Source organism: Monocercomonoides exilis (genome assembly GCF_001643675.1).
Source record: "Monocercomonoides exilis strain PA203 chromosome Unknown scaffold23-1346700, whole genome shotgun sequence".
Lineage (NCBI taxonomy): Eukaryota > Preaxostyla > Oxymonadida > Polymastigidae > Monocercomonoides > Monocercomonoides exilis.
Genome location: NW_027150568.1, coordinates 239,160 through 254,715, shown reverse-complemented (window position 1 = coordinate 254,715; position 15,556 = coordinate 239,160). Strand labels below are relative to the sequence as shown.

The window sequence follows — 15,556 nt, the reverse complement described above, 5'->3', positions numbered from 1 at the left end:
CAATTTTTTTAGAAGTTATTTAAAGCGTGAATTCAGATATGACTTGTCCGCGCTCATTATTTTCTAAATTCAAGTCTACAGAGAAATACAGCACATTAAAGCAAGCGCCCTTATCTCCTTCTTCTTCTTCATTGGTTGGAAGACTCACTCATACTTTTTCCACAGACTTTCAAGAGGAACAACTTGATGGAACAAAAAGTTTCAAATTTCTTCGAGAATTGCTCGGTTTGATAACTCTTATTCATTTTAAATACCACTTAATTTTTGAATTTTTTATGCGCATCGTGTATTGTTCTTTTTTCAGAAAGTGAAGAAAAGTGTGAAGAAACTTTTTTTGCATTTTAAATGTATTTTCATGTTCTTTTTATCATTATTAGAGAAGCTAAGCCAATTCCCATCCCACAAAAATCGTTTCTCGTTCAAAGGAAACGCAATCCATCGTTTTCTCCAACTCAGAGATCACGACTTTCTGAAGATGACTCAATGTCAGATTATGAAAACTCTTTTCTGCCTTTGCCATATCCCCTTCCGCAAGAAGCTCCTCATCCTCTTTCTTTTATTAATGAGGATGAAGAAACTTTGAAATGTATCGAGCTTACACCTCGTGTTTTGTCAGAACGATCGACAAAAAAAGGAAAAAATGACGAACAGTTAAGTACTGAACGTTTTCGAGTAAATGAACAACGAATAGGTTTAAAGCCCGACCAAGAATTCTCAAGCCTCTCGCAATTGATGGAAGGTTATTCAACAGACTCTTATCACGAGTCTGGCTTCACATTTCGCTCGGCTGGCACAAACTCCTTGTGTAACACACCACCATTAATCAGTTCCATCGAAGAGCAGCCATTGTTTCACTCAAGTCTGCCTTCATTAGGACTCAACAGTCAAACTTCCTCAGCCTCTGCCACTCCACTACACAGTGCATACTTTACCCCGCAGTTCACCCCACGCGAAAGCTTGTCTCCGTCGATTCTTCTTCACTCCGTAATATCAAATGCCTCACTTCACTCTGCATCTTCCACGCCACATCATTCACCTCATTCCACACCTCACAGAAACCGCAGGCTTTCAGAATCGCTCCGCCAGCTTTCTCCTGCTCTTTCCACATCTGAATCAAGCTCGATGCTTCAGGAAGAAGGCGACGCTGTATCTGGATGGACATCTTCAAATATTAATTCTTCTGTTCAAGGACCTTCTCTTGGCTCGTCTGCCTCTTTGTCTTCTCTTTCCTCCTCGTTTTCATTCGCCAATCTGAATGAACAGTCTGAAGAAATGCCTGAAGATGCTCAAACAAACACTTCACCTGCTCATCCGTTGAAACGCCTTCAGTATTCAGCACGAGTCGCTTCCTCGTTTCCTCAGTCTTCTCTTTCATCACAATTCACTTCAACCTCTCCTTGTTCTGCTTCTTCTACTCCTTGCGATCCGCTTTCTAATACTGCTGTTGCACCAAAAGCTTTGCGTCGCAGTGCAATCAGAAGGAAATCACGCATACGATCAGCAAGCTATTCAACAAAGCCATCAGCTGGCAATCGTTCTTCAACACATTTTGTTCCCTTTCCGATGATGCTTTTGAACCAGAAAGGATTCAATCAATCGTCTCAAAGGGAGAGAGAAATGCAACACACAGAAAAAAGCTGCAAGCACTATCCGCTCAAAGATGCAACAGACGGCACAAACTCTGCTCTTCCAATTGTTCCTTCTGTATTTCGCCCGAAAAAGTTCGTTTCGTCCGATCAACTGAAGACACAGCGTTCCTCCTCCTTTTCCTCATCTTTCACTTCGCCACGTCTTTCGATTTCTGATCCATCCTCTTTGAATGCTTCATTGCGTGTGCCATCTTCCCCAAGTGAGAATCAATGTCTCTCATTCAGTTCACACAACCTTCCTGAAGCAGACAGCACAAAACGTTCTTCCTCAGACAACCAAGCTGAGCCTGCCTTTTCTCCTTCGTATGCTCCGCCTAACCGTTCCCCATCGCCTTCACGCCGCATTCCGCTGAAGCTCAAACAGATTGAGTTCACAGACGGCCTGTCTCCTCAGCAGTGTAAGTCTCATGGGCTTCAACCCAGTGGAAACTTGTGCAGCTCAAGGAGCACATTTACCACCTTCCATTCGTGGCAGACATCGAGAAAGCATCTACACACACTCAGATCGTCAAGATCAGCTCTGTTTGTTGATGGAGCAATGACAGAGAAGCAGCAAAGAGATAGGAACGTCGAAGAGAATGCTGAGAAAGAGACGAGGAATGAGACAGAAGAAGATGAGGAAAAAGTGGAAGTTGATCAAGATGATGCAAATGATATTCTGAAAGATTCGCATTATTCACTTGACACTCCACGTATGTGTAAACAGGGAAGTGCACTGTGTTTAATTGAAGGCAATAAGAACGAGAAAAGTCCCCCAAATTCATCTTGTTCCACATCCGGAAATGATGACTTATATCCAAATCAAAGCAAAACAACACAAAAAGTGCAATCGATTGATTTGTCGTTTCTGCTTCCTGCAAAAGCTGCCTCGACACTTCTGTCAGACTCTCCTCAGCCGATCGATTCAGTTCGTGATGATGCACTTGCATGTGCAAGTTCAAGAAGAAGCAAAAAAGAAGAAGACAATCGAATGAATGGCGAATCAAATGACAGATTTGATATCAATGCTAATGGCAGCAAAGCAAGTGAGAACGATAATTTATTGAAAGCACCAAATGCTGATAGATCACAATGGAATAGCAGCAATTCATCAGACAATGAGAAAAGTGAATGTGTTGCTTCACAATTAATGTGCACTCCAACTGTGGCTGATTGTGTGCAAAGTGTATTGAACCTTCCTGTGGAATCAATCAAAGAAGAAATCGATTTGGATTCATCACCAGATAAATCAGTTGTTTCTCATGAATTATCTTCCTCTTTGAAAATATCAATGGAAGAACCGCTCGAGATTTTGAAAGATGCAAAAAAAGAGAAAGTTATTGAAGAAAAAGGTGTAACCTTTCAGCAACAGAAAGCCATTCAAATTGACACAAACTCAAAACCCGAATCTGCTTCAACAGCTTCACCTTTGATCAAACCTGATCATTTCATGAAGTCAAAGAAGCATCAGCAACAAGGTCGTCATTCTGGAGCACTGCATCAAGCGAGAAAGCATCCAGCAGCAAAGCCTTTAACGTCCAGCCAACACAATCACTTGGACGAAAAGAAAACGAGATCGCGACCGCAAAGTGCTTCTACAAAAAGTCGAAATATAAGTAAGCAATCCATCAAAAAGAAGCAAACACATTTAGCACAGAAAACAATGCAAAGCTCATCGTCTTCTTCAACTACTGCTTCTTCTTCTTCTTCTTCAGATTCTCCTCAATTAATAGAGCAGCAGCCAATTCAATCGAAGCAGGAGGAAGTCAAAAAAGGCGGATCAGAAGACCATGATGCAAAAGATCTAAACCAAAGGCATCTTTCTATTTCTGCTTCTGAAAATGACCTGCTTTTAGAAACTGAAAGGATTGAACCGATTTTACCAACGGAGACTAAAGAAAAAAGAGGAGATGATGATGAAAAAGAAAGAAATATTGAACTTGAAGAAGATAAAGAAAATAAAAAAGAAGAAAGGGAAGGTGGAAAAGAAATTGAAAAGGAGAGAGAAAATGTAGAAAAGGAAGAATTGCATCTTGATTCAAATATTCAGTTGCTTCGTGGTATTTCAAACACTTCAGATTTCATTAGTCCTATTGAGCAACCAGATAATCAACCAATGACTGAAGAAAAAATAGACAACGTTAATTCATCGGATGCAACTACATATCAGAATGATGAGACAATTGCTGAACTTCGAAGAGAAGCAAACAAGTCACAGACAAAAGGAAATGCATCTGAAAAGGTTGTTGCGGAAGAAAACTCTTCTGCATTACCATTACCTGAAGCAATGAACAAAGTGAGGCCAGCGTCAGCACCAGTTAGCTCGATCAACACAAAGAACGACTCGTCGTCTTTGGAGAAGGTACAAAAGAAGAAGGATGTTCGAATTTTTCGTCCTCCGAATCTACCTGTCACGTCTGTCACCCTTGTTTCCTCCACAAAAAGACCGACTTCCTCTTCGATTCTGCTGGCTCCTCAAACAACAACACGCAAAAAGGCAACGATAAGCTTTTCTCCGTCTTGCACTTTCTCGTTTTCACCTTCTTCTTTGCTGGCAATGCAATCTGACTCAATGAGCAATAGCATTTCTATGGAGATACCTCACTCATTCACCGAGTCATTAGCAGCTTCAGAGCTAAACTCCAGTCAATCCACTGAGAAATCAGTCGCATATTCTCTCTCATCATCATCGCCTTCTTCTTCTTCCTGTGATTACTCTCAAAATCAATCCACAGAAGCATCATCCAACCAGAATGAAAACAGCAGCCAACCGGAACAGCGTCAACTGAGCAGGCCTTTTTCTTCTCCTGCCATTTCTTCCTCAACATCTTCTTCGCATCCAAAGAAGTTCCGTCGAAAGAAAAAGACCTCAAAGTCGGGTCTTCGCCCTTTGGCTGGTGCGCCAGCCCCTTTTGTGGCTATTCCTCAGCGTGCAGCTGTGAAGCCTCCACACACACCGCTCTCACGGCAGTTGTCTCCACCACCTCCTCCACAGCAACCTTCTTCCTCTTCTTCATATGCAGCATATTTCTTGTCTTCAAATTGTGCACATCCTCGTGGCGTTAGTCCAACTTCATATCAAACATCTGTTTCGTGTGTTAATTCCGAGCAGTCTGCTGGTGATGTATGTGCTGAGAATAGCAATGAAGTCAACAGTTTAACAGCAGATTCTGGAAGAAATTATTCATCTTGTGGAATGTCTGCATCTACTCGTGTAAGTTCGTCTGTTAAATCTGTCTCGCCAGATAAGTCGTATCTGCAGCCAACTGAGTCTTCACTTCGGAGGCAAAAAAGGAGGCACAGTGGCGAAGAGATACTGGCGCGACTGATTGGAGAGGAGAATGTGGAGATACTTCGATATTTATGAATGGAATATGTTTTTTTTTTGTGTGTCAATATATTTTTGATATATTTTCTTTCTTTGTTGTTGATGATAAAAGGTTTTCACTTTTTTTGTGAAGACAATTCGTTTATTTTGTAAGTTATGCATGATATAGTTTATTTTTCGGACCTTGTTCAATTTTTTTGTGAATATAGAACATGCCCGTATTATTTAGCAATCATATTTTAAATTGAACTGTGAAATATTTCCAATCTGCCAGAAAAACAATAGAGAGAATTGAGGTGATAATTTGGTGAGTTTTTTTAATTTTTCTTTTTATTTTATTTTTCAACTCCTCTTGATCGAATAAATGCATGAATTATTTGATTATCTTTCAAAAGAGATTCAAAGTTCATCAATACACTTTACACAAAGGATGAAAAAATGTTGAATGTAAAGCGACTTCATTCACGAAAAATCAATCTCAAAATTGTTGTTTATAGAAAGAAAATCAAGATGCGATAAAAAAACAAACAGAAAAAACAGGCCAAAATACATTACTTACTTCACTACAAAAATGCATTAAACAAAGAAAGAAAAAAATTCAACTAGAGGAGAGCTCAAAAAGTATTGCATTTTCGAATTTAAAACGATTTTTGAAATTTTAAAATAAAAATAAGGCATAAAATGAAAAAGAAGATAAAAATATGAAATTATTAAAATGATGACATATAACTGAACAACAATGAAAAAAGAATGCAACAAAAAGATAATTTTGAATATTCAGATGCAGTTCTTCGATAAATAAGGTTATTATTGTAAAAATTTTTATAAAAACATATATAAAAATTTTGATGTGCTTATAAAAAAACTAGTTGCATACAATAGTGGGGGAAAAAAATGAAATGCAATAATAACTCAAACAATACACATAATATATCTTTTATTAAACAAATAAAGTTGTAAAATTTTAAGTCTAATATAATAATTGATAAATAAAATTATTTGTAAAATGACAATCAATTCTCGTCTTCTCTGCTTTGTATCAAGCTTGTTAACGATCTAATCACTTCATCCAGAAATGGTCTGTCATTTGGCTCATCTGCCCACATCTTCTCCATCAGCTCAACCATTTCTTCTCCTTCAATTCCTTCTGTTAGTGGCCGAACGCCATCTCTCATCATTTCCTGCGCTTCTTCTGTGTTGCACTCGCTCAAAGGCTCCTCTCCTGCAATCATTTCATATAGCGTTAATCCAAGAGTGAACACAACTGATTTTTCTATTCTATCTGTTTCTCGTTCATTTTCTTCATTAGCATTTTCATTATTTTCTTCGGGTGCTTTCCATCGCTTCATTGCATTCTTTATCGTATCATCTTCTATTTCCTCTGCCATTACAAAAACTTCATTTTCTCCTTCTTCCCTCTTTTTTATAAAAATTGTGAATGGACACAGATTTGCTTCCATCATCTGCACACGCTCATCTCCAGTCTTAAGCAGATGCGCAAACAGCTTTGCGACTGCAAGCACTGTTTCCTTCTCATCTACGACATCCATCGATCTCGTCCCCAAAGTTAAATCTCCTTGAACAGAATGAATAATCGAGTGCAATGTCTGAGCATCGCTAATCTTCCTTTCTCTAAATGGCTTTTTTGTTGAAAGCATTTTAATCTGTTGTTCAACCGCTGAATGTTTGACGGATTCTACAGAGGAGACAGAAGGCTGATCCAAATGTTCCGTGGAATTACTTTCATCTCCTGTAAATCCTTCAAATTCTGGAAGCGGAGGTAATTCCTCAAGCTCTTCTTCAACAAGTAGAGGAATTTGACTTGTCATTCCTTCCAGCAGAGTTGATGGCATCTCTTCGCTTTTGAAGCGGTTGTCTTTTTCTTTGTTGGTCCGACTAAGTTTTTCTTCCAAATTTTTTATATCATCTTTCATCTCGGTGATTTTCACTTCGGAGCGTGTTAAAAAGTTTCGATGGAAAACTATCAGGATTATTGTCATAATAACAAACAGCACAAGAAAAGCTGCACACACAATGCAGGCAATCATCCATGCTGTGTTTCCACCTGCATCGGACTGTGAAATTATATCGTTTAATGAAGAAGAGTCGTCCTTTGATAAATTCTGAAGCATGAGGATTGTCGAATAGCTTGGATTTCCTGAACTTTTCTCATTGAATACGAGTTGAACTGATATTACACTCTTATCTCCCTTTTCTGCTATTTCTGCTTCTGGAACAGTTGCAATTGCTTCTGTTTCTGAGACAAACGAAAAGAATTCGTGGTTGACAATCTCGCTTGATGAACTATGATCGTAAATAATTCTGAATGATAGATCACACGGAATCAGCAGAGAACCGCTCATGGCGATTTCTCGATTGTCTCCAGTAGTTCTGTTGGTCGCTCTCTTCAGCGAAGGAATGAAGAAAGGTGATTGTCTATCAGCAGCAGCACCAGAAAGCTTGCATTCTTCATTCAGAATCCACAAAGAAGATGTTGTTGCATCTGTCTCGTACCTGCTGCCAACAATGCCTTCCACATTTAACGTCGATTCCTGTCCAACGCAGTGAATGTTACGGCTCATCGATTCAAAGCCAGGTATGTTCGGCTTGTTTCCTTCGAAGTCGCTTTTTAAAAGAGTTGCATTGCTTTTTGTTATTGATATGCCTCCCTTTGCCGAATTGGCAAGCGTGGACATTTCTATCGCAGCACTGCTTTGCTCCAAATGAAGAAGAGAACCTTGCCATGTGCAGATTTCTGGATCATCCAATTGAGCATTTGCCATTCGCTTATGTTTGTCATCGTTGACTGCTGCTTTCATATTGCTTGCTGTTTCCGAAACTGTTGAGCCGTCAAAGAGACAGTCATGCAGTTGAATGTCTGGGCAAGAGAAGAATGAAGCAATGCTGCCTTTTGTGGACGGAGAATTGCAATCGATGAACGTGCAATTCGTAAACTGCAAAGTGAATGGAGTTGAAGCAGAAAGAGAAGAATAAGGTAAAGATGAGGAAGAAAGAAGAGTTGATTTGCCAGAGGCAGAAATAACGCAGGCACCATTTGTGGTTCTTTTGACGTGTTCAACAGTCAAAGCGTTGACCGCTAGCATATGGTTGATTACTTCCTGTTTTGGCAATTGCAAAGCAGAAAATGAAGAATGTGATGAAATATCATCAGGATTTTTGTCTGTATTTATCAAAATGACAGCGCCATCTTTGATCTCAATTGTTGAAATTTTCACTTTCAGCAAAGAACCGCAAGATTGTGATGAGAAGGCAAAAATGCTGAAATTTGAATTGCAGTTTGTGATGTTCACCCGCTCAAGAGAAACATTCCCTTGTTTGCCATCCAATACTCCATTATTTGCGTTGATATTCGAAACAGTTGAGTTGCTCAAAAGTACATTTCCTTCTTGTTCGGTTCTTATGAGAGAGCTACTAACAGTTAGAGAAGAGATGCTTATCTTCAAAATATCTAATCTTCCCTTTTGAATGCTAAACAGAGCAGAATGTATCGTCACTGTTTCATCTTCGCCAGTGAATGTGCATTGTGTTATAGAAGTTGTTCCATTGATCTGATTGAACACAGAAACATGCTTTGATTCGAAGCCTGAGCCAAAGGCAAAATCACACAAAGTTATTGTAACTTCATCTGCTGTCTGAATCAACGAAGAATCAGCGGTCGTGTTAGCATATTCTCTCATCATGTTTATCTTGTAATTTTCATTTCTGAACGGCCTGACACTTAAAGCATTCATCACCGTTTCTCCGCCAAGGTCAGCCTGAGCAATAATGCATAGAAAGCGCATATAACCTTCGTTAATATGCTTCATTCCTTCAGAAACTGACCTGCATGGTACGTTTTCTGTACCGCACATACTGTCTTCCTCTTGAGCTGAAGACGACACAAAGATCTGTTCTGAGCGGTAGAAACGTATCAACGACAAGAGATTAATGTCTGTTTGAGATGCATCTGTACCACAAAATGCTTTGTCATCTTTAAATGTGGTCTGAGAATAATCCAAACTAAACAGCTCATTCGTAACTTGCTCATTGATATTGTCGCAAAAGATAAAGAAATCCTTACCATAAAAAGCGTTGTTCATTGAGAAATTTACTGATTTCATATGAAAATTTAAAACAGGAGATTTTGCTTCATCGGGATGTTGATTCGGAATACAATCAAGATACAAGCCACCTCCTCTTCCATTTGATGAAGTGCAACACAAAATGAATGAGCAATCTTCGATCATCAAAGATCCATCTGGTGCTGGAAGAGTAAATAGCATCTCCCCGCCTTTGTCTGAAGACGAGGTACCGCTGCTAAACTGTGTTCCATTAACAATACAGTTAATTGCATCGAAGTTTGATTGAGGCTTCGGAGAAATAACACATCCACCTGCATTTTGACTGAGCTCAATATTCGTAAAGTTGCTGTTTGTGATGCTGACAATGCATTCGTCGTTGGTACGATGATTATTCTCGACTGAAAATTGTGTATTCGAAAAAGAAACAGAAGCAGAAGAAGCAGGTGAAATAATTATTAGTGGTGAATTTAAAACTGTGATTCCATCAACTATTAAGTTATCGATCGTTCCAGACACAGCAGAAGACGATATTTCAAGAATAGACGATTTCAAATTCTGATTGATCAAGTCACAGCTTGTGATGCTCACTGATCCTTGGAGTGCGTTTATGATGAGTGTATTGCATTCGCTTGAAAAAACAAAGTCGTCATTGTTCAGAATGAGATTAGATTCAGGTACTGAAAGCTCAATTAATGAAGTATGATATCCAAAAGAGGGAGGGATGTTCAATGAAACATACTCAAACGTGCATTTAACTTTCGCATTTATAATTCCCTTTGTGTTTGTTCCGCCGTTCACAATAATCAGTTTTTGCTTAATTGGAACTGGCTTGGCCTGCTGGCTGACACTATTTCCAATGATCAAATGCTCAATATCTTCGACAGCCAATTCTCCCTCAATTTTCGCTCCTTCCATTACAAACACTTGCCTTTTTTCAGTACTTTCTATCTTTCCCAGCGCTTTTTGAACAGTTTTGCACGGATATACCGTAAATCCGCACACATTAACATCAGCACCATCTTCTCCCACATATGGAACATCGCCATAAGAATGGAAGAAACAAACAAGCGGAATCGCATTGTCTTTATCGTTTCCATCAAACCCTCTCATCGAATTAACATTTTCTATTGGAATCTGTTTGGCAAATGGAAGAGTTTGCTCTTTGATGCTGTCTTTGAGCGAGGCAGAACTTGCAAACAAATCTTTTCCAAATGAAGCAGAATTGACTTTATCGCCTTCACCAAAAGTTGGAGAACTGATGATAAAATTGTTGGAATTAGCTGTCAAATCGAGATAAATACCTCCTCCATAGCCTGTCACTGTGGGTTCAGCTGAAGCTTTGCATAACTTGAATATGCATGAACTTATAACCAAGTTCGTGCTTGCAACTGGGTGTGCGTAAATGCCTCCGCCATCCCCGTATTGAGCTAATGTTTCACATTGATCAAATATGCAGTTGTTAATATGGATTTCAGAAACAAAATCTGGCGATTTTGACTCTTCAATTAAGATTGCACCTCCATTTGCGGAATTAACTTTACATTTCTGGAATGTACAATTATCAATTGTTAAACTCTTGCCGCTTTTGACTTTAAGAGCTGATGAATCGCGATCACTTTCATGAGACAGAGTGGCATTTTTAATCTCGCATTTTGATTTGCCTTCAATCAGAATTATTCCACTTTCACCTTGGTGGATGAAAGTTCCAGTAAGAAAAGAAATCACTCCAGAAACGCTCGATTCATCTATTGCTCGATATGCAATGAAATGTTTTCCACTAACTGTATACACATTATCCATTGAAAGATGATCCACATTTAGACATCCTGCTCCTTCAGCCACAATAACATCATAAGAAACACGAATAACAGATTGAGCCAATGCAATTTTGCTATTCTGAAAAGACAGTATTTGAGCTGAGCAAGTGAGCAGAGATGATCTTGAGTTGTTCAAATTCTCGGGAATTGACAAAGTGATTTTGCTTATTGAAAAGTCCATTCCAACTAAAAAAAAACATTGTTGGGTGTTGCTGGCGTCTGTGTCTGTTATACGCACAGTGCTCTCTCCTTCTGAGCTTTCAAGACTTAACTTCTTATTCGAAGAACTCAGAAGCAACGGCTCATCAATCGAAAATGACGTTTTAACCTTCACAGTTGATTTATCTAGTGTAAATGCATTGAATCTCAGGTCGAGAATATGTTTGATTGTCTTGCAAGGTGCTTCAGAAAACCCACAGCCACTGAAATCACCTCCATTTTTATCACTCACAAATCCAGTGGAAGTGAAATTGCTCCACAAATAGACGAGCAGCGGAATATCCAATTCCTCATTAGTTGTCGAGCGTTCTCTGCCCATCATTGCATTCAAGTCTGTTGGTAGTGGGTCAAAAACGAATGAAGAAGAAGAAACAATATTTTTCAGGTTCTTCGCATCGACAAAGATAAAAGTCTCTTTTTCTTCTGTTAGTCCATCGGCTTTCGTGAATGTCAGCTTCTCAACGTGTAACGGACTGTCAGTTAAAGAAGATGGATCAATTGAATTATCTAATTGAAGATACAGCGAAGCAGAGGCTGTGCCCGAAGATCCGCTGCACTTTGAAAATGATGTACTTTTCACAGAGAAAGCATTTCCTTGTTTCATTTTCACAAATCCCACTGTTCCTGTTGGGCTAGTTGATGAAATATCATTGAAGGTTGATCCTTCAATTGACAGTGAATTGCATTCATTTGAGTTTATAAGCACATCACTTCCCAAAACAACAGAAGAAAATGTGGATCTGTCAATTTTCAGTACAGCGCCTGATGAAGCTTGAATAACACCTCCTTCTTGTGCTGAAGAAAAAGACATGCTTTGAATGGATGTCTGTTGTAGAGTAAATATCCCTCCTGTCAAAACAGCAAGATTGACAACACAGTTCTTCTTTGTTTGAGCATTTGCCTTGCCAAAATTGCAGCTGGAAACAGTTATCTGCTCTGCTGATTGAGCAAACAATGCTTTCACAGCAGAAGGAGTACCTTCGCTTGGAAGATTAAAAATCAGATTGTTAAATGCGATAGAATCAGAATTAGAAGCAGATGCAGTGTTGCATGTAAATCCAGAGTTAATAGCGACTTCAACTGAAGATTTTGAAGAAGAAGAAGATTGGAAAGAAAATGATTTTCCGCTTAAACCAACAACTGCATTCACAGAAAGTGAAGTTACAATTTTGACAATATTAACATCTGAGCTGAGGTGATTCATTGCCTTCAGAAGAGTTGAACAAGGCCATTGAGAATAACCACACGCATCGTCTTCATCTTCATTGACGCCACTTGACGAATCAACATACACAGAATTGTCAGTAAATGAATAGAAAAACGGATACAGAGAGAACTCATCACTTGGCCCAGAAGGAGAAGAGGTTTCGCAACCATACAATGCGTTCAGTGACATTTTAGGTTTTGTTGTCTTGCTCAAATCCCAATCAGATATACAATTCTTCAAATGATCATATAGAATATAAACATCTGTTCCCTTAGCTGCTTTGTTGCCTGAGAAAATCAGTTGAGTCAGTTCGATAGCATTTGCACCGATTTCTGAAGAGCCTGTAAGCGACAAGAAGATGGCACCTCCTCTGCCATTGGCTTCTGATGCTTCGCAAGAAGAGAAAGAGGAGTTGTGAATCGCCAAAAAGGGAAAAGGAGAAGATGATGGTGATGAAGGAATTGTGATAGAAAGTGCTCCTCCACTCAAAGAAGTGGAAGAAGAAATAGCTGAAAATGTGCAGCCTTCAATGGAAACAGAATCTGCTGCATTGATTGCAATAAAAGGAGAATTCGATGCGTCGTTTGAAACTTCTGTGCCAGCATTCAAAGAAGAATAAGAAGAAGATGTGCTTGAAAAGAATGAAGATTTTCTTATAACAGAAGAATATGAAGAAGACGATGAAGAAGAGAAAAATGAAGCCATTGAATTTTTTTTAGCACCGCTTCCTATGTGAATTGACACATCTTCAAACTTACAATTTTTCATTGAAAAAATCTGAGTTCCTCTCTCACAGCAAATGAAAGACGATTTTTTGAGTATATCCCCTTCAAAATTGAACTCTACGTATGTCAGCGCAAGCTGCCCAGTTGTTGTCTTGATGAAAGAATTTGAGCTCCAATCAAATCCTGTAACAGAAACTGTGTTTAATAAAAGCTTTCCTCCATTTTTTCCTTCGCCTTTGTTGAGAAGAGAAAACATGGCATCAGAATAAGTCGTCGAAATATCTGTATTTTCAAAGACGAAGTTGCACGATTCAAATGAAAGCGATCCCAATGAAAGTGAAGCAAAAGAAGATATTTGAGTTACACTTGTTTCCCAATGAAATATTGAGCTTGAGAATGATAAAAGCTTATATGCGCCTACACCTTCATCATTTACAAGTGAGCCTGTTCCAGATATTTTCACATATATTAGGGAATTATTTTTAGATGGGCAGATCTCTAGTTTTTTCCAGCAAATTTTCCATTCTTCAGTCAATTCAACTGATTCAATCACCAACACAATGTCATCATCACCCAAAACAGAAACTGCGCCATCTAAAGTTTTCTTTGGTTTTTCTTCTGAGCCATCATTTGCGTCGTTTCCTGAGTCATCAACGTAAACAGAAATGATGCATTCTTTTGACGAAGGGATCTCAGAAACAGAGAAAGAAGTATCAATAATGTCATCATAATCAGTAAAGAGAATACTTTTTGGATTGTCTGTAACTCCTTTCAAGGAAGCAAAATTTTCAACAGTGATAGGATATTTTTCTCGATTCCAGTTTGTTATAAGTAAGCAGTGCCCTCCTCGTGAAGAATCTGTTGAGCACCTGTCAAATGTTAAGCATTTCAATATAAATTGATTTTCAAATGCATTGCCGGACCTTAAATAAATAGCACCTCCTTCTTTTTTGGAAGTGCATTCGGAAAACCAACATCCAGTAATTGTTAATTTTCCCCTACCAACAGTTCCAGAAATTGCACCACCGCAACCAGCTGTTGATTTGCAATTCGTGAAATTGCATTTGGTAATGTCAAGCGTTGATTCATCGGTTCCAATGTCAAAGTCAATAACTGAGCCATCTGACAATCTTGATGTTTCAGAAAATTGCGTGTCTTCAATAATAACTCTTTGAATACCTTTCAGTTCAATCACAGGCCTATCAGAAATCATAGTTATTTTATTGAATTTGCAATCTTGTATTGTAATATTTCCATTTTGCCCAACAATAAATCTATCGTCTTGAATGATATTTGTCCACGAGCAATCAATAATTGTAAACGAATGAGAGAAATCTGAAACTTCAATTAAAGATCGTTTTCCGCTTATGTTTTCATAATTTTTATTCTTAACTGTCGGAGTTTTGTCATTATCTTGGATAGTCGGCCAATTATCCCAGTAATCGTTGTTTGCACCATTGAGACTTTTAGTACTCTGTAAATAAGTTTTTAGTTGCAGATTATATGAGTCTGCGCATGAGAAAAACGAAAAAATCAAAATAATCTTGCAGATGGAAAATAGGAGCATTTATTTATGAATCAAAGCATTTGTATTGGTATTTATGATCAATGACGAAAACAAAAAAATGCTTTCAAAAAAAAACAAAGATCAAAAATGAAGGCACAGCATCATGTTTCTTTTGGGGTATCACAAAAATTGAAAATATGCTTATAAAAATGTTGATGTTTGCAAGCTATCTTTCATCATCACTCATTGATGTTGATTTATAATTTATTTATCATTTTGATATTTAAAATAGATTTCTTTCTCAAAAACAACTATCCCCTTATCAATTTTTTAGTACATGTGTGATTATTTTTGAAATGGGTGATTATTTTTGAAATCATATATTTTTTCGGAGTATTGATTTTTCAAAATTGAAAGTTTTTCTAAAGAAATTATTATTTCAAAAGAAAAGAAGTATGATTTTTGTTTTAAAAAACCAACTGTTTTTCCCAATCAAAGATTAATAAAAAATAAATAAGCCTTTTCACTTTTTTATTTTTTTTCATTGAAATTCAAGAAATATTTTTGCACAGTAATTTTTGTGTGAAAAAATATGATTTCAAAAATAATCACCCATATCAATGATGTTTGTTTGCAGAAATGAAAGAAATTTTTATTTTGAAATCTGGCAAAGTGTAAAAATGTTATAAGTGAAACATTTTTTTCGTGCTTTGTGCAAAAAAAGCTTGAAAGTCTGCACTTTCACCGAAATGCATATGCGGTCACTGAACATTTTGTTATTTCATCAATGATGTTCGTTTTCAATTTTGATAATCTAATTTATTTTAAAATCTGAAAAAGTTCAATAATGTGATAAGTGTAACAATTTTTTCTATGCCTTGTGCAAAAAAAAGCTTGAAAGACCGTATTTTACCCTAATTGTCAAGTTTTTTTTCTTTTGAATAAAAAATTCATATCCTTCAAAACGAAATATCAAAAGAAACAACACTCCGTAATAAGTTATTTTTTCAATTATAATCACCCAAATTTTAATATTTTTTGAA

At 37.7% G+C, this 15,556-nt stretch overlaps 2 protein-coding genes across 2 annotated transcripts; one reads left to right on the top strand and one right to left on the bottom strand.

The window, feature by feature from the left end:
- Positions 1-38: 38 nt before the first annotated feature.
- On the top strand, positions 39-4,995 carry MONOS_826 (uncharacterized protein; the record flags this gene model as incomplete). Its single annotated transcript, XM_067878654.1, has 3 exons — positions 39-225; positions 305-317; positions 378-4,995. The coding sequence occupies 3 exons, from the start codon at positions 39-41 to the stop codon at positions 4,993-4,995; spliced, it is 4,818 nt and encodes a 1,605-aa protein (XP_067727106.1).
- A 359-nt stretch (positions 4,996-5,354) lies between these two features.
- MONOS_827 (uncharacterized protein) lies at positions 5,355-14,573 on the bottom strand (the record flags this gene model as incomplete). The annotated part of the gene is made up of 2 exons (XM_067878665.1): positions 5,355-13,875; positions 13,978-14,573. The coding sequence occupies 2 exons, from the start codon at positions 14,571-14,573 to the stop codon at positions 5,970-5,972; spliced, it is 8,502 nt and encodes a 2,833-aa protein (XP_067727105.1). The 3' UTR covers positions 5,355-5,969.
- Between the last annotated feature and the right edge of the window lie 983 nt (positions 14,574-15,556).